Source organism: Carex rostrata, chromosome 12, assembly GCF_964058835.1.
Source record: "Carex rostrata chromosome 12, lpCarRost1.2, whole genome shotgun sequence".
NCBI lineage: Eukaryota > Viridiplantae > Streptophyta > Magnoliopsida > Poales > Cyperaceae > Carex > Carex rostrata.
Window position 1 is genome coordinate 6626363 of NC_135929.1, and position 20327 is coordinate 6646689.

At 35.9% G+C, this 20327-nt stretch overlaps 1 protein-coding gene across 2 annotated transcripts in view; it reads left to right on the top strand.

Moving 5' to 3' along the window:
• Nucleotides 1–16634, top strand: part of LOC144563204 (uncharacterized) — a 93997-nt gene extending 77363 nt beyond the window's left edge. Inside the window, exons 2-7 of one of the 2 annotated variants that reach the window (XM_078312631.1) lie at nucleotides 13021–13160; nucleotides 13260–13299; nucleotides 13826–13906; nucleotides 14241–14433; nucleotides 15206–15473; nucleotides 16192–16634. In XM_078312631.1, the coding sequence (XP_078168757.1) occupies nucleotides 13101–13160; nucleotides 13260–13299; nucleotides 13826–13906; nucleotides 14241–14433; nucleotides 15206–15473; nucleotides 16192–16404 (855 nt within the window). In that variant the 5' untranslated portion in view covers nucleotides 13021–13100 and the 3' untranslated portion in view covers nucleotides 16405–16634. Of the gene's footprint in view, nucleotides 1–12956; nucleotides 13161–13259; nucleotides 13300–13825; nucleotides 13907–14240; nucleotides 14434–15205; nucleotides 15474–16191 lie in introns of those variants that run through there. The other variant, XM_078312630.1, reaches the window with a different exon arrangement.
• Nucleotides 16635–20327: the final 3693 nt, after the last annotated feature.

Below are 20327 nucleotides of genomic sequence, written 5' to 3' on the forward strand. Positions count from 1 at the left end.
CCTTGGTGCAGCGTAAGTGTCTACAATAGGTAAAAGACGATTCCTTTGTAAAATACTATTGCCTCGCCTGGAAAATCCTGTTTTACAACCTAATTACTTGATATTTTGTTTTAGTAGCCCACACGATTCCCCCTTTCAAGTGAACGGAAGCTTATAACCATGTCATCAGAGTTTTCAACTGAGTTTTCACCAACATACAACGAGAAAAAGTTATCACATGTTTTAGTGACATGATGGAGAGAGCCGAGCTCCAGTGACCGGGTTTAGCAAAGATAGAAAATATCATTTGTTCCCCACTTTTTTCTTTATGCCCAAATATCCCCCTATTTGCCTTAAATGTAACTTACTAAGAGCTTCAGGTCTGTGAACCCTATAACTTTTGTTACCCATTACCGAGTAAAACACACAGTCAACACTTTTTTTTTTGTGACTGTGTGTTTTACTCATTACCGAATAAATGAACCAAAATCATCAAAGGTAAACTCATTTTGATACATGGTTACATTTATCCATAAGAAAAAAAACAAAAAAAAAACAAAAATACAAAACAAAATTTGTTATCAACATACAAAAGTTATTACATAATATAAAACTGAAAATAAAAATATGAAAATAAGATAATTAACTAGGAAAAATTGGGTATGATTCAAGTCAATTTGATCACATTAGGCGGACCAGTACCCAGCCTCTTAGAAAAATTGTCCCCTAGCTGACACATGTCAATTTCATTGGTTTTTCTTGTTGGAAACAATCCGATATTCCATTTTGTGAAATAAATGAAATTTTCTTTTATTCTCTCATCATCAAAATGACTCGACGATATGGAGAAGGCATTACACCTGTAATGTAGAAATATCATATTTTCACCAATGTTGTTGATCTTAATCCAACGAGGAGGGGTTATTTCTTCGTCGAGCTTGTATGCTTCAAGAAATATATGCTTGAGTTGAGTGAATACATGAGAACGCTCCACAATCCTGAGCAAATCATCTTTAACTTAAACTAAACAAAAAAACTTAGTTACATCATTGAGAAATGCTATATCGATCACTTCGTGTTCACCTTAAAATTGAGTCACCTTAGTGCAGCGTAAGTGTCTACAATAAGTAAAGACCCTTCCTTTGTAAAATACTATTGCCTCGCCTGGAAAATCCTGTTTTGCAACACAATTACTTGATATTTTGTTCCAGTAGCTTACATGATTCCCCCTTTCAAGCAAACGGAAGCTTATAACCACATCATCAAAGTTTTCGACTTGGTTTTCACCAACATACAACGGAGAAAAGTTATTACATGTTCCAGTGACATGATGGGGGGAGAGCTGAGCTCCAATGACCAAGTTTAGCAAAGAAGAAAAATATACTTTGTCTCCTACTTTTTCCATCATGCCCAAATATCCACTTGTTTGCCTTAAATATAACTTATTAAAGTTTTAGGTCTCTGAACCCTATAATTTATATTACTTATTACCGTGTAAAACACAAAGTCAGCACTTTCCCTATGACTGTGTGTTTTACTCATTACCGAGTAAATGAAACAAAATCATCAAAAGTAAACCCATTTTGATGCATAGATGCATTTATTCATATGAAAAAAAATCAAACAAAAATGCAAAACAAAAATTGTTATCAACATATAAAAGTTATTACATAATATAAAACTGAAAACAAAAACATTAAAGTAAGATAATTAACTAGGAAAAATTGGGTATGATCCAAGTCAATTTGATCACACCAGGAGGACCAGTACCCAGCACAAAAAATTTGTCCTCTAGCTGACACATGCCAATTTCATTGGCTCTTCTTGTTGAAAACAATCTAATATTTCATTTTGTGAAATAAATGAAATTTCCTTTTATTCTCTCATCATCAAAATGACTCGACGATATGGAGAAGGCATTACACCTGTAATGTAGAAATATCATATTTTCACCAATGTTGTTGATCTTAATCCAACGAGGAGGGGTTATTTCTTCGTCGAGCTTGTATGCTTCAAGAAATATATGCTCGAGTTGAGTGAATACATGAGAACGCTCCACAATCCTGAGCAAATCATCTTTAACTTGAACTAAACAAAAAAACTTAGTTACATCATTGAGAAATGCTATATCGATCACTTCGTGTTCACCTTAAAATTGAGTCACCTTAGTGCAGCGTAAGTGTCTACAATAAGTAAAGACCCTTCCTTTGTAAAATACTATTGCCTCGCCTGGAAAATCCTGTTTTGCAACACAATTACTTGATATTTTGTTCCAGTAGCCTACATGATTCCCCCTTTCAAGCAAACAAAAACTTATAACCACGTCATCAGAGTTTTCGACTGTGTTTTCACCAACATACAAAGAAAAAAAGTTGTTACATGTTCCAGTGACATGATGGGGGAGGGGGGGGGGGGGGGGAGCTGAGCTCCAGTGATCGGGTTTAGCAAAGAAGAGAAATATCATTTCTCCTATTTTTTCCATCTTGCCCAAATATCCCCATGGTTGCCTTAAATGTAACATATTAACAGTTTCAAGTCTATGAACCTTATAACTTATATTACTCATTACCAAGTAAAACACACAGTCAGCACTTTCCCTGTGACAGTGTGTTTTACACATTACCGAGTAAATAACCAAAATCATCAAAGGTAAACACATTTTGATGCATGGTTACATTTATCCATAAAAAAAAAATCAAAAATACAGAACAAAAATTGTTACCAACATACAAAAAATTATTACATAATATAAAACTGAAAACAAAAATATGAAAGTAAGCTAATTAACTAGGAAACATTGGGTATGATCTAAGTCAATTTGATCATACCAGGTGGACCGGTAACCAACATCTTAGAAAAATTGTCCCTTAGCAGACACATGTCAATTTCATTGGTTCTTATTGTCGGAAACAATCATATATTTTACTTTGTAAAATAAATAAAATTTCATTTTATTCTCTCATCATCAAAATGACTCGACGATGTGGAGAAGACATTTCTCATGTAATGTAGAAATATCATTTTTTCACCAATGTTGTCGATCTGGATCCAACAAGGAGGGGTTATTTCTTCGTCGAGCATGTATGCTTCAAAATATATTTGCTCGAGTTGACTGAATACATGAGAACGCTCCACAATCCCGAGCAAATCATCTTTAACTTGAACTAAACAAGAAAACTTAGGTACATCATCGAGAAATGCTATATCGATCACTTCGTGTTCACCTTCCTGTTGACTTACCTTGATGCAGCGTAAGTGTCTACAATAGATAAATAATCTTCATTTGTAAATTATTATTGCCTCGCATGGTAAATCATGTTGTACAACCCAATTTCTTTATATTTTGTTCCAGTAGCCCACATGATTCCCCCTTTCAAGCGAACGGAAGTTTATAACCACATCATCAAAGTTTTCGATTGGGTTTTCACCAACATACAACAGGAAAAAGTTATTACATGTTCCAATAACATGATAGGGGAGAGCTGAGCTCCAGTGACCGGGTTTAGCAAAGAAGGAAAATATCCTTTGTCCCCTACTTTTTTCATCATGCCCAAATATTCTCTTGTTTGCCTTAAATGTAACTTATTAAGAGTTTCAGGTCTCTGAACCCAATAATTTATATTGCTTATTACCGAGTAAAACACACAGTCAGCACTTTCCCTATGACTGTGTGTTTTACTCATTACCGAGTAAATGAACAAAAATCATCAAAAGTAAACCCATTTTGATGCATTGTTACATTTATCCATAATAAAAAAAACAAAATAAAAATGCAGAACAAAAATTGAACGTACAAAAGTTATTACATAATATAAAACTAAAAATAAAAACATAAAAGTAAGATAATTAACTAGAAAAAATTGGGTATGATCCAAGTCAATTTGATCACACCAGGAGGACCAGTACCCAGCATCTTAGAAAAATTGTCCCCTAGCTGACACATTCCAATTTCATTGGTTCTTCTTGTTGGAAATAATCTAATATTCCATTTTTTGAAATAAATGAATTTCTTTTATTCTCTCATCATCAAAATGACTCGACGATATGGAGAATACATTACTCATGTAATGTAGAAATATCATATTTTCACCAATGTTGTTGATCTTGAACCAACGAAGAGGGGTTATTTCTTCGTCGAGCTTGTATGCTTCAAGAAATATTTGCTCGAATTGAGTAAATACATGAAAACGCTCCATAATTCTGAGCAAATCATCTTTTAACTTGAACTAAACAAGAAAACTTAGGTACATCATCGAGAAATGATATATCGATCACTTCGTGTTCACCTTACAGTTGAGTCACCTTGGTGCAGCGTAAGTGTCTACAACAAGTAAAAACCATTCCTTTGTAAAATACTGTTGCCTCGCCTGAAAAATCCTGTTTTGCAACCCAATTACTTTATATTTTGTTCCAGTAGCCTACATGATTCTCTCTTTCAAGCAAACGGAAGCTTATAACCACGTCATCAGAGTTTTCGACTAGATTTTCACCAACATAGAAAGGGAAAAAGTTATTATGTTCCAGTAACATGATGGAGGGGGAGCTGAGCTGTAGTGACTGGGTTTAGCAAAGAAGGGAAATATCCTTTGTCTCCTACTTTTTTCCATCATGTCCAAATATCCCCATGCTTGCCTTAAATGTAACTTATTAAAGAGTTTCAGGTTTATCAACCCTATAACTTATGTTACTCGTTACCGAGTAAAATATACAGTCAGCACTTTCCCCCATGACTGTGTGTTTTACTCATTACCAAGTAAATGAACCAAAATCATCAAAAGTAAACCCATTTTGATGCATGATTACATTTATCCATAAGAAAAAAAAACAAAAATACAGAACAAAAATTATTACCAACATACAAAAAGTTATTACATAATATAAAACTGAAAACAAAAATATGAAAGTAAGCTAATTAACTAGAAAATGTTGGGTATGATCTAAGTCAATTTGATCATACCAAGTGGACCGGTAACCAATATCTTAGAAAAATTGTCCCCTAGCTGACACCATAGTAACAGGGTTCGGGTTTAATTCACAAATTAAACATTTTGGAGTCATCAACGAATCAATTCGCGTATTAAACGGTCAATTCGTAAATTATTCGCGTATTTGACTAATTTTCTGTTTTATACGTGATTTCTTCTCAAAAAATTGTTGCGCTCGTCAAAGAAAAAAACATCTCATTTACTGTAGAAGGCCGCGTGGTTGAGGTTGGTCACATGGTGGGTTCCCTCTTGTCTTCTGTGATGGAACGTTTGATTTTGCAAAGTTTTGATTTGAGTTTTACAAACAATAATAACTTGTATGGACTTGGTTTACACATTAACTTTTGATCCATAGCATTAAATATCTCCACTTGGCAAAGTTTAGCAGCCCATATTATATCCGAATCATTCCCGAATTATATCCGAATCATGAATTTTTGACCCTGCCGAACTGAACTCATATTTTTCATTTGTCACTATGGCTGACACATGCCAATTTCATTAATTCTTATTGTCGGAAACAATCAGATATTTCATTTTGTAAAATAAATGGAATTTCCTTTTATTCTCTTATCATCAAAATGACTCGACGATGTGGAGAAGGCATTACTCCTGTAATTTAGAAATATCATATTTTCACCAATGCTGTTGATCCTGATCCAACGAGGAGGGGTTATTTCTTCGTCGAGCTTGTTTGCTTCAAAATATATTTGCTCGAGTTGACTGAATACATGAGAACGCTTCACAATCCCGAGCAAATTATTTTTAACTTGAACTAAACAAGAAAACTTAGGTACATCATTGAGAAATCCTGCAGCGTAAGTGTCTACAACAGGTATAGAACTTTTCTTTGTAAAATATTATTGTCTCGCCTGAAAAATCCTGTTTTGCAACCCAATTATTTAATATTTTGTTCCAGTAGCTCACATGATTCCCCCTTTCAAGCGAACGAAAGCTTATAACCATTTCATCAAAGTTTTCGACTAGGTTTTCACCAACATACAACGGGAAAAAGTTATTACATGTTCTAGTGACATGATGGGGGGAGAACTGAGCTCCAGTGACTGGTTTAGCAAAGAAGGAAAATATCATTTGTCCCCTACTTTTTCCATCATGCCCAAATATCCCCTTGTTTGCCTTAAATGTAACTTATTAAGGGTTTCAGGTCTTTGAACCCTATAATTTCTATTACTTATTATCGAATAAAACACATAGTCAGCACTTTCCCTATAACTGTGTGTTTTACTCATTACCGAGTAAATGAACCAAAATCATCAAAAGTAAACCCATTTTGATGTATGGTTACATTTATCCATAAGAAAAAAAACAGAACAAAACAAAAATGCAGAACAAAAATTGTTACCAACATACAAAATTTATTACATAATATAAAACTGAAAACAAAAATATGAATGTAAGATAATTAATTAGCGTATGATCTAAGTTAATTTGATCATACTAGGTAGACCGGTAACCAACATCTTAGAAAAATTGTTTCCTAGCTGACACATGCTGTCACACCCTGCAGCCACAGGTAGTGACAGAGTCCCGCCGTAAGCATACAACTTCATGTATGGTTACAAGGCAATTAAAATATAATTCACAATATTACAATAAAAGACGTAAAACAAGAATATACATAACAGTCCAGGTACAAAATATCCGGTAAAGGTAGAACATATATATGGTATCTCATACGGATACAAGTCATAAGGTATGACATAGAGAATTATATAACAACACAACATATATACATCTCTAGTCAAATAACAAAACATATACTAAGGTAATATGGTGATCTATACCAAGGGTCAACTACTAGCGTGTCTCTCCAGACCCAGCCGCACCGATACCTGTAAAAAGAACCCAAAGGGTGGGGGTGAGAATAAATTTCTCAGTGCGAATTTGCCACAATCAGGTTATTAGACTTGCAATCATACTCCATGTACAAAAATGAAATCCATACAAAATCACATTAGCAGTTCTATTACACTATATATATGGATGCACATGCTTAACATCAATAATCGAATGAAAAGCAATTTAAGGAATTTCCAAGATGAAGTTCAAACAAACACATATTTGGCCTAACTTATTTTATTATGGCTGGTAGCATCTACAGATGTTCCACCGAGCTAGACCCTTTATCTGACCTCATCTGTAGGGTTACAGACACATACAGATGTTCCACCGAGCTGGACCCTTTGTCTAACACCCATCTGTAAATGCTTTGGCTTAACCATTTACTAAAGTCTGGTTCCAAGTCATAAAATGAAAATTCACATGAAATAATTCAGAATGTCGTCATAGTCAATTGACCGTCCAAATGCATTACCACGTAGGGTAATGCCCCCGAGCCACAGACGTCACACATAAGTCACCCACAATTACAATCAACACATATATATAGTCACCCACCCCTCGTCCCAACCGGTACTGGGAAACATCGAGGGCCGTTCACCTAAGGCCATTAGGATCCTGGGATCAAAGTCAGCTAGCCAGACTTTGCAAATTCATTCACATATCATCTCAAGGTCAGCTGATACAGCTCAACCTTGCCATTTCTTTCACATATCATTTCACAATCATCAATTTGTGGTGACCTTTATCCATAGTCAATTCATAAGAGAACAATAAAAATGGCAACCATACAAATATGCAAATCAACCATACCACAACAATTCGGTTTTAGATGTATTATGCACACAATTCACATAATTCTAATCATGCAACAATCAAACACACAACATGACAATTCCAAGTATGCAACAATCAATCACACAACATGACAATCGAAAAAGATAATTTAATTTCTGAAAATGAAACATCAAACAAGTCCAAGAACCCCGCACCTGATTACGAGGAGCGTATCTTGCGCTTAAGGTTCAGACGTCTCGAGAGGTCCCACGAAATCGTGCTCAACCGAGCCTATGCCTATATTGCATATACATACTTGGTTTAATCCTGGTTCAACGGTCGACATGCTTACTCGAGTTTAGTAATGACTTATACCTTCATTAACCAATTCCTTATACTTTTGTATTGAGTATCTTTATTCTTCTTTATCACTTAATATCCATAAAATTCAACTAATTTTACATCTGGGTCCTCTAAACCATACACAATTCCATTTATGCAACCATTTGCAAGCATACCCATTTTTGGTCATTCATTATTTTGCTAATTTATTTTTTGTAGACATTTGAGAGTTGAGCGTGTAAGAATTCTAAAAGATAACCGAACGATTTTATTCAACTATACTCATTTAATTAATTCATTCTCGTGCTAATTTGGTGGTTGGTCATCTAAAAGATGTTAGAGATAACAATTCAATTTCCCGATCACTTAAACCCTAAATTGATCAAAAATTGAAATAATTTCTAGGTTTAAAAGATAGGGAAAGGGACTTACCGATTACACTTCTATTAGATTGGATTAGACTAAACAATCACAATTCTTCCCCAATTTTCGAATTTGAGCAAAACCCTAAATTGAAAATCAAGATTGAGATGAATTCGAGAAGAGAATCACCAAATTAACAACATGGAAGCTCAAGGGAGATAGATTACTCGCAATTTGTACACGAATTTTGGGTTTAAGCAAAAACCCTAACAATGGTGAAATTTCGGATTTTGAGAAGATATGAGAAAAATGAAGTACCAATTGAAGCAATGGATGGTTACGAGGGAGAGAATCAACAAGTTCTGACTTCCTTCTTCAATTTCCCCAAGCTTTTGATGGATTTTAGATGGAGAAGAGGGGCTCTTTTTTTTTTTTTTCTTTTGGAAGGAACACACAAGAGAAGGGGGAAGGATGGAGAGAAAGAAGGAGAGACAACAGAAATTTTGCTAAATAGACCCTCACATTGTCGGATAAAACGTTGTAACGTTTTGGTAAATCGTTATAACGATTCAGCTGGTGAGAAACGTAGGAAATAGCGTATAAAACGCATAATTTAGTGTATAAAACGTTATAACGTTTTGGTAAATTGTTATAACGATTCAGCTGGAGAGAAACGCCAGAAATAGCGTATGAAACGCATAATTTAGTGTATAAAATGTTATAACGTTTTCTGAAAATGTTATAACGGTTTAATTGAATCCAGCCTTCATAAAATTGCCATTTTTATCAAGTGTTACGGTGAAAAACGTTACATAACGTTTTAGGAAATTTTTTTTTTTTTTAACGTAACACATGCCCATTTTGTGAAATAAATGAAAATTTCTTTTATTCTCTCATCATCAAAATGACTCGACAATATGGAGAAAACATTACTCCTATAATGTAGAAATATCATATTTTTACCAATGTTATTGATCTTGATCCAATGGGGGGTTATTTCTTCGTCGAGCTTGTATGTTTAAAAAAATATTTGCTCGAGTTGACTGGATACGTGAGAACGCTCCACAATCCCGAGCAAATCATCTTTAACTTGAACTAAACAAGAAAACTTAGGTACATTATCAGGAAATGCTATATTGATAACTTCATATTCACTTTCCAGTGGAGTCACCTTGGTGCAGTGTAAGTGTCTACAATAGGTAAAGACCCTTCCTTTGTAAAATATTATTGCCTCGCCCGAAAAATCCTATTTTATAATCCAATTACTTGATATTTTGTTCCAGTAGCCCACACGATTCCCCTTTTCAAGTGAACGGAAGCTTTAACCATGTCATCAAAGTTTTTGACTAGGTTTTTACCAACATACAATGGGAAAAAGGTATTACATGTTACAGTGACATGATGGAGGGAGAGCTGAGCTCCAGTGACCAGGTTTAGCAAAGATGAGAAATATCCTTTGTTCCCTATGTTTTCCATCATACCCAAATATCCCCCTGCTTGCCTTAAATGTAATTTATTAAGAGCTTCAGGTCTGTGAACCATATAACTTCTGTTACTCATTACCAAGTAAAACACACAATTAGCAGGGGAATATTTTACTCGTTAATGAGTAAAACACACAGTCACAGGGACTGAACCAAACTAGGCAAACCGAACCAAACCAAAGTTTATTTCGGTTTGTTTGGTTCAAATCGGAATATATTAAATTTTTATTTAAAGCAATTGATTTATAGCAAACCGAAGTATGTTAAGAAATATACCGGGGTATTAAGAAATAAATTGTACTATTTAAAGCAATCGATTAAGAAATAAATCGGGGTATTAAGAAATAAACCGGGACAGTCCATACCAAATTCATAATATATAAAAGTTTGGTCGGTTCGGTTATTTCAAATTTAAAAATTTCCAAAGTGAACCGAAGTGATAATTCAATTTTAAGAAACAAACCGAACCAAACCATTAAACTGAAAAAACCGAACCATTTAGTCCAAACTAATTCGGTTTAGTTCAAAAATCGGATCCAATGAACAACCCTAATTTCCAAAATAAACAAGAACGGTGACAGTGGATCACCTAGTCGTACACCTCTTTTCAAAAGTAATTTTTTTCCAAGCAAATCGTTAACTAAAATTTGAGAAGAACCTTGTAATACAAGCCGCTTAATCCAATTTTTCCATGCATGTCTTTGTGAAGCCCAAACTTGCCATTATCTTAATAATAAAGTTCCAATTTAACGTGCCGAAAGTTTTGTGCATATCGGCTTTGAATAAAGCCAATGAGACACGATTGTGTTTTAGCAAAATGTAGGTTATCCTGCACATAAATAAAACAATCTATGATATGCCGTCCTTTTACAAATCTGGTTTGAGATGAGCATAACAGTTCTTGAATTACTCCTTGCAATCTGTTTAGTAAAACTTTTGGGAAGATTTTTTGAATTCCATGCACCAAACTGATTGGTTGATAATCTTGCTGTACGCTTACGGGCTTCAACTAAAAAAAAAGAGATAATCCTATGGTGTTGAAGAGTTTTCTTTCTTTGGTATTAGTGTAATATAAGAGGAATTGAGTGGTGAGAGGTCTAAGGGTTCGGTTGTGACTTTGTTGAATACCGACATGATATCCGATAAAAGGTCATTTGTAAACATCTTGTAGAACTCTCCTGTCAGACCTTCGAGTCCCGAGCTCTTGTTATTTGGCCACATTGCTATAACCTGCAATACTTCTTCTTGTTCAATCGGCCTTGAAAATGATTGAAAATTGAATTGGTGCGGGTATAATCGTATAAGAAACTCTAATCAACATTGTTTAGAACCTTTCCCATTAGGTTAACATAAAAATCAAAGAAAACATCAACTTTCATCTTCTGATTTGCGCAAACTACACCATATATTCAATTTGGCCGATTGTGTCATATCTTTTCTTGTTCGAAACATAAGCATGATAAAATTTCGTATTCTAATCGTCGTTTAATTCCCATTTAATTTTCACTCTTTGCTTCCACATCTGTTCTTCAAGGATTGCCAAATCAATGTATCTTTTTTTAATCAATGCCTTCACCAACTTCTTCAAATCCGTTAGCAGTCTTAATTCTTGTGCCTTATCAACCCATCCAATGAAATCAATACATACCTTGATTTGGCTTTTTATATTGCCTATTCTTTGTTTTGTCCAAGCCGTGATGCTCCTCTGTAAATAACTAATTTTGTCATGAAGTTGCAATGATGTTGGTGTTGTAGGTTGTTTCAACCACTCTTTGATAAAATATTTGAACAGATTAGATTGAAGACAAAAGTTTTTTACTATGAATATATAAGATCTTCTAAAATCTGTAGAAGCATGGTACTCAATCGGACAATGGTTCGAAGAAGAGTTGGGAAGGGTTTTTTTGTACTTAATTTGGTTTTCTGCACTGAATTTGAAAACGTGATAGAAAAATTTTAATTTTCTCACCATATAGTCATACACGTGAAATCTCAACACTTATCAGGTTTTCGGCTCATGCGACCACACAAAGAGAGGCTTAGGCCGCACGAAGCTGCTGGAGTTTTCACCTTTGTTTGGAGCAAAACTTGCAGAATTCTGAGTTTAATTGATTTGTAGGATTTCCCAGACATGCGGCCGCACTAGATCTTTTCAGGCCGCACAAAATCCTGTTTCTTCAATTTCTTCTAAGTCTGAAATCTACATCTTCTCTTCTTCAGCCGTGCGGCCGCACATAGTGGAATCTGGCCATATGGAGTCACTGTGTTTGCTCTAAAAACTGAATTTTAATTCATAGTTCGGCGGTAACTTGGAACTTGGCAAATATATACTTATGTGACGACGTGTCCGAAAATATGTCATTATGGATCTCATTTGAAAAAGAAACTTACGTAGAAGACGTTCATGGTTTTAGATTCAGAAATATGAGTGAGGTTGAATGGAGAAAAAAACCATCTCTAAAAACTTATATGATTCTCCATGTAGTTTGAGTGGTCTCCACATGTTTTTATGGTGTAGATGCATTTTTAGAGATTTGTTGGGAAGACAATTATTTATATAAAAACTGTTCACCTCATAGGTATAATACTTCCATACATAGACATACTTCTGTACATAAATATAGATAATTTGAAAAAAAAAATCAGTGTTTTAGTTTTTGCGATCTCCAAATAGTTATGACAGTTAAGATACGGATACTCATATCAGCTTCCTTTCATTGTGTCATATGCATGTGAGCAAAAATAAATTATTTAAATAGAAGGAAGGTGAAAAAAGTAAATAACTGACTGGAAAAAAGTAGTAGAAAAAAAAAAGGGAAAGAAAGTGTATATTCAAAAAATAAAATATTTATAAAGTCTGGGAACGAACGCGATTAAGATTCAGATTTACTTCATGGGCATTTCGGTCGAGTCAATTGAGAAAATGGATTCAAGCTGACTCGCAGTACAAAATGAGAGTATATTCTTGCCTCATCCGATTCTGATTCGACTTGCGTATCCTCTGAGATACCTCATATTTTGCGTGACCGACGTATCCGATGCCTATTCGGGGATAGCGCAGGGGCCAGTATTATTTGTGCTTTAAGATTCGTGCGTAACGTGCTTGAACGGTTTCGAGTTTCCATAAAAACACTCAAAGTTTGAGATATCTCAGAGGACGCGAATTCGGCTTCGGCTCGGCTTCCTCATTCTCCCCTCTCGCGCACTGTTTCTTTCTTTCCATCTCTTCCTCTCTTCCTCTCTGAATTTCTGGCGCGCGTACGGGAGAGAGTTCTTCTTCTTCTCTCTTGAAAGCTTGAACACTGTCGAGATGATGTCAGGTAGTGGCTACACCTCCATCGACAACCAGAAGGTCTCCGGATCCGTACCGGTAATCTTACCTCCTGTCCTCTTCTCCTTTTCTAATTTCTTGTTGTTTTCTTTTCTAATCCGTCTCACTGTCGTTATTACTCTCTCTCTCTTTCTCTAGGCTGCCTCTGGTTCAGATCTTCCTCCAGTCCAGTTCGCAGGTTAGACTCGGACTAGGTTTATTTAACCTTAGATTTTTTAGATTTTTTTTTTATATTTTGCGCATTCTTCGTTACTTATTTTTTTTTTTTTTTGAAAGAAGTGGGCTATGCCACCGATTTTCATTGCAAGAAACCCTTACAAAGTTAACTGGTACCAGTGGTACCATTCTTCGTTACTTTTTCTTGCGGAACTTTTACTATATTTGCAAATGATACGGATGATCTTCGTATTTGCAATCAAGTCTACTTTATTTCTGAGATTCTCGCATGTTTGAGTGTAATTAGGGTGGCTAGTTTATTAAATGATTCCAAGGTTGATTTGGTAATATTCTGTATATCCCATTTTCAGCTCAGCTTGTCATTTTCAAATAAGGGAATAAAAAAAGAAAAAAGAATCAGGACCAAGTTGCAGAATGTTAGATATATTGAAAATTATATCGAAGTTTCCGAGTTTTCTTGAGCCATCTAGATTGTTTCTCTTTGCATTTGTCTTTTATAATTTGTTTATTTTTGTGTAATTCTGCAGCCTCAAACCTCCAAACTTTCCCACCTACTGAGTCCAGGGGAAAGATCTCTGGTGGTTACCAGCCTCCACGAGATGCTGATGGTAATGTTATTTTTCTTTTTATGTTTATTTAGGGTTTGTAGTGACCAATGGGTAGAGAGTGTCTAAAAATTGAGGTTAAATGAAGCATATTTGAGGCTTGCCAATGCAAAACTGAATTGCTCGAGTTACTCAACAGGGCTTAGTTTGTAATTGGCTACAATACATATGCTGATACTGTATTGTTTTGGTAGGTGTACTGCTTATTTAAAACCAACTCCAGGCTTGATTGCGTAATGGATGGTCAATTGAGGGAAAATTGCATAAAACTCTGATTCAAATAAGCCAGTTTCGGTACATCATTAGTGTGTATTGGGTTTTGTTGTCAATTTTTCAGATACATTTTCGGGCCCAGGAGGCAGTGGCAGCCCTGATGAATCTCAGAACAGTGGATGGTTTCGAATGTTCACAATCGAGGCATATAAACCCTATTTTGATATCGACACATCAGACGTACTGGAGAGAATCAGAGAGTCACTTTTTCCTTTCAAGGGGAGCTTCCAGGAGAAGACAGCTGAGAATCCTGACTTGTAATTGACTAATAATACCCTTTATAGGTTCCTCACTTCATTTTAAGTCATGCCAGATGCATTGACCGAATTGATCACTCTTTTGTATTGAATTTAACAAACAACATTAAAATTAACTAAATTTTCATATACAATCTTATAGAAAAAGCATAAAGACAGTTATTTTTTTGCCAATTGGTCCTATTATGAAAGCGCAGAATTGGCTTGCTTTTATATAAGGAGACAAAAAAAAAGGTCCGGTAATGGGAGGGGATGAGGTCGAAGTTATTAAATATTTTATGGATTAAAGCATTTTTGTTTATTTATTTTTTTGTTGATTTGTAAATTCAGCAATTGGGTGCTAGCTGCAATGACCTAGGTTTGTATATATGTCACAAGTATACACTTCCTTTGCACAAGCTTGCTTCATTATATTGCAGTCGGTGAACATCATTTTTATTTCACAAGCAAATTAACAGCATCTTCTTTTTACTACAAAAACACTGAATTCCAGTAAGAGCCTGTCAAAGGGTCAGGAGTATGATGTACAACCTCCCATCTAACTAAAAACATATCATCTTGAAAAATGCATAGCCATTGCTTCTTTCTTTTTATTTCCCCTGAATGAATACAAAAGGTTGGGTGTTTTTAAGAAAATGGTAGAAGATTCATATCTTTCCGTGCACTGTGTTGGGTGTATTTCTTAATTATTTGGTGCTGTGTATGAACACCCATGAAAACATTTCATAATGACTTATATTTTTTCGCTATTCTCCTTTTGGTGGGTGAACAGGTACGGGCCGTTCTGGATCTGCACTACCCTGATTTTTGTGGCAGCAGCAATAGGTGCATTTGTGACCTACCTGGAGCGCAAGTGGCACAAAAAAGACTGGAGCTATGACATCAACTTGGTCACCTGGTCCTTTGGATTGTTCTATGGCTATGTTTTGTTGGTGCCTCTCGGCTTGTATCTCATTCTCAAGTACTTCTCAGCACCTTATGGGCTCGTGCAGCTCTGGTGCCTTTATGGATACTCCCTCTTCGTCTTCATTCCAGCCACGGTACAAAACTTTATCAAGATCTGGATCCTTTGTTTACAATGTGTGATTAGATGGGTCAAGTCTTTATCGCTATTATTATGGGGATCTCCATTTCTTCCCTGTTCTTCTGTATTCCTTGGCCTAGTCTTTGCCCATACATGTCTTTCCCCTGTATACCTCTTCTTTTTCTATCTTCATCCTAGCAATTGCCATTGGCGTGCTTCTTGATAAGTGATTTTTTTCTGCTTGTGGACCTTGCTGGTAATCATCTGGTTAGGCCTAGTACTGGTATTGACTGTCTGATATGCTACTTAATGCCAGTTTTCATTTTCTCTATCTTTGCTCGGCTTTGGTTTTTTTTATTTGTTCATTGAGAGAAGAGTGAACTAAATTGGGCCACATGGATTTTTATTATGGTTTTGGTCATACAGTAAGTAAACTGAGATTTATTGCATAATTGGGTGCTTAATGTGGTTGCTTTGAGGATTACTGCCACAATTGAATGTTACTAGCAGCTTATGTTGATTTAAAAAAATTTTATTGCACAATTGAAATAAATATATTTCGAGGGTAGATTGTGCTAAACATTTGAAATCACAGCTCAATCACTATACCTTAATCTCATTGGCTGGGCCAACAGGCACCTTCTACTCTGTCTGGGCCTTACTAGCTGGATTTGAAACCTTAGATACAGGTGATCTAGATTTTTTTTTTTCTGACTAACTGTGAATTTTAACAGTTCCTCTCCGTAGTACCACTGGAGATCTTCAGGTGGCTGGTGGTAGGCATTGCTGGTTTCATGTCGGCAACATTTATATCTGTCAACATGCGGGCCCACATATCTTCAGCTGGAGAGAGATGGTTTTTGATTGTTGCTGGTATATTTCTTCTTCAGCTGGCTTTAGCTGTAATTTTGAAGCTTTACTTCTTTACTGTTACCGTAAGTTCATAGACCTGTTAATTTGTTCAGAAAGACAGTTTATGAGGTAGAGATTGGAACTTTTTTTTTTTTTTGTGTTTACGGGTCACAGCTATTGGGATTTCTTTTTTGGCATGGAAATGTGTAGGGAAAAAGCTTTATGTTAATATCTGAAAATTCTATCAGAGGCTAAAATCTTACCTTTTTCCTTAATTGTTGTTTGAATATTTCTGACGAAATACTGAGGCTTTTTGTTGTGATCATTTGTTTTATTTTCTGGTTCGATTGGCGGTAACGTAACGCTTCTTGTTTAAATTAATTATTATTATTTGTGCCCACTATATAAGCAATACCGGGATAGGCAGAGCTATTGATTGAGAGCGTGATAAATTTTTGAGACGGAAACAAGTTCACAAGTCGTAGTGGTAACTGGGTTTTAAGCTTTTGTATCGCGTGTGTAAATTTAGCGATATATCTGACTTAAGATAGAATTGCTTTGTAAATCAATAGGCAGCTTAGTCCTGTACGAAAGTAAAGATCGACCAAAATAATTAATATATCTGCTTGGAATCTGAAAGAAGAACTGTCACACCCCCGGACAACCCGCCGCGCATTTATGCGCTAGGCGTTAAGCACATCACATACATCATCAATAAAAACATTCAACAAGCCACTTTATTTAAAAATAAATGGAGTTCACAAACAAACAGAAAAGGAACAATATGTCAGACATGGCTAGTCAAACAGTCACTGCCATGTCCACACAATATATTGTTCATACAAATATAAAATAAACAGAGAGTGGCTATCTTAACAACTTCCGCTAATTTCCTCACCCGCGGCCTTCCTCCATGCTTCCTTCTTCGTTTCCTGGAACCCACATAACATGTGGTACGGTGAGAGATCGAACTAACTCTCAGTGCGGGATTTAGTTCCAGCCCGGTGCTTTTACAAATCAATGTATTTAATTCCCCAAATAACATAAAAAGAAGGTTTTTGAATTTTTCCCCATGTCCCTATCAATTCGGATATGCAAATCACTTTAAAATAACCAGTTTTTATTCCCGCCCCTTTTTAACTCATTTCAAAAGGTTTTAAAATTCCACACTCTGGGAATCCATGCCCGTACATGAAAACCCGGCGAATCGCCACGCAAGGACGACCCAATTATCACACTCTAGATGGGCCATTTCGGGGACCCATCCGGAGAACCGCCGCGAATTTGGCGACCCGTTCTGTTCTGTTCTGTTCTGTTCTGTTCTGTCCTGTTCACACACTGGGCTGCCACACATGGACAGCCCGCTTTTCAAAAACACATGCAGAGCCGCCTCACACGGACGGCCCCAATTTAAAACGATTCATTCAAGTTCCCCATTCTCAAATTCACAATTCAATTCCTATCAATTCAATTTCATGCATCAAGAGTTCCTATCATGCAATTCTACACAAATTCAAACGATTGTTCGACATTCACAACATGCAGTTTATCCACCAGATTAAGAAAAATGACTACTTACCTCAATCCATGCATTTTTTGTATTATTTGTAAAAAGACCAGGAACCCGCACCTGTATTTTCAGTGCCTTCGTTTGAGCGGTTGTCAGGATCTCGCGTATTCTCAGCGTCTCCTAAATTCACGCGGTTTGCTCCTAAATTTTAAACGCTTAATTAACTTCTTATTTCTTTTTAAATCCAAAGAATTTATACATAATTAAAACCCTCAATTCAGTTTCCCCCACAATTCAATTTGATATTATTAAATTGGTATTAACCTTGATCCTCGTACTAATTTGATTGACTTTAAAGAGGGAAGGGGTTCGGTTCGGATATTGGGTTATTGGGTTTAGGTTTTGGTTTCCTTACCCCGTATATTAAATCGGCGGTTCCGCTTGCTGGTAAGCGGGCCGGGGGTTAGAGGGGGGCGGCCCCCCTTACAGGGGTCTTAGGGGGCTTGCCCCCTGAAGAAAATTTTGGTTCATAGGATCACACTCTAGGGTTAATGGGTTTTGGGTCTAGGGTTAATGGGTTCGGGTCTAGGGTTAATGGGTTCGGGTCTAGGGTTTGGGTTCGGGTCTAGGGCTGTGGTTCGGCCAGCAGGGGTCCGGCTAGGGTAGTGGCCGGCGGCAGCGGCAAGGGGAAGAAGAGAGAGAGGGAGGGGTTCGGCCAGGGGGCTGTCGGCCTAGGGGGCTGGCGGCCTTGGGGTTGCTCGGGTCAGCGGCCAAGGGTGGGGCTCGGGTCAGCGGGTCAGCAGCCAAGGGAGAGAAGGGGGGCGGCGGCACAAGGGAGAACAAGAGAGAGGGAGGGCCGGCGGCATCCAAAAAGAGATGGGGGGGGGGCGGCCAAGAAGAGAGAAAGAGAAAGAGAAAGACTTACATGAATAATTGAAAATGAAACAATTGGGAATGAGAAGAGAGGAGAGACTTTGGTTGGTTATATTATTGGATGTGGGCTAAACTTAGGATTGCATATTTCTAATTTGGGCTTACTAATTGGGCTAAGAAATGCATAATTAAAATTTATATGCAGAATTTAGATATAACTTTCATGTAAATTAATAAAACGTTTTGCTATTTATTTTCTGAACTATATATATTATTCTTATTTTTATTTTGATTCAAATTGGATTCTAAATTTAAAATATACCCGAATTCAGAAGCGTTACAAGAACGATATAAATTTGAAAAAAAATATATGCGTCAAGTCCATGTTTAAGTGTCAATCTCATTGTTCTTAGTTGGATGCACCCGGTATTTAGTTTTGTAACATATATGTTTTATGTGTGGACATATTTTATTAGTAGTCTAGCAAGCTAATTGTTTTTAATATATGATAAAAGAATATTTTTTTTATGTACTCTCACAACTTTTTTTATATATTTTTTAATGTGTGAGTCTATAGTACTATGCATAACATGATTAGTCCGTAATACGGATCAATATTTTTATTTTAAAATTCTAAATGTCGATCCAAATCATTCAACATGATTCCATATAAATATATACTTACATACCCAATTTTTTTTTAATCATTTTAGTATTTTTTAAAATAGATAAAAAATCACTTTATCTGAAAATTCCGAAGCATCTAAAAACAATAATTTTCCTACCCATCTTACAAAATAAGTAAAAAAATTCCGGACCATCACCTAATCAATCGGGCATCAATCAATGCTTCTTATTTGGATACATATATGTCTAAAATTTTAAATTAAATATATTCTATAGCGTGGTATATTTATTAAATTTTACCGTTCTTTTTTGAAGAAAAAATACGTACCCTTTTATTTAAATATGACACTATAAATAGTAAAGAAAATTTGAGAATTTCACCATCAAATGATTAATTGAATATCGACGCTCAATTGCTTACGAGGATAATATTTTTATTAGAAGCAACTAAAAAATACGGACCACTAGAAAATAATTTGCAAATGATTAACGCAAGGACCAAAATTGAAAAGAATCATCAAAATGAGAGAGATCGGTAGGACGCGTGCGGCCTCAACAGTTGAAATTACAACTCAGGATTCAGTTCCTCTCTGATTGTATGTAATTTTTTTTCTGAAATATTATATAACAAGATTCCATCTGAACCGTCCAATCTCAGATGAACGGTCCAGATCTAGAAGAATAGTTGAATTGATTCCATTCGACTTGAGTGGGGACCAAGTCCCTTAAGCCTAGTCAATACAATAATACGCAATTGCTATAGAAAAACTTTTTTTTTCTATGACGAGAAAGTGAACTAAACGAAGTGCCACATGGCACCATGTCAGACTTCGGGTACCCGATGGCCCGAGGCCCGAAGACGAAGAGAGCGGATATCCAATTTTCATTAATTCATTAATTATCGTAGTTTAGTAATTTATAGTCAAACCCTGTGTTGACGAGGTGATCGGGCTTTGAAGCCAGTTGCTTTATTGCAATGCTCAGTAGGCAAAATATAGTTACTTTTGA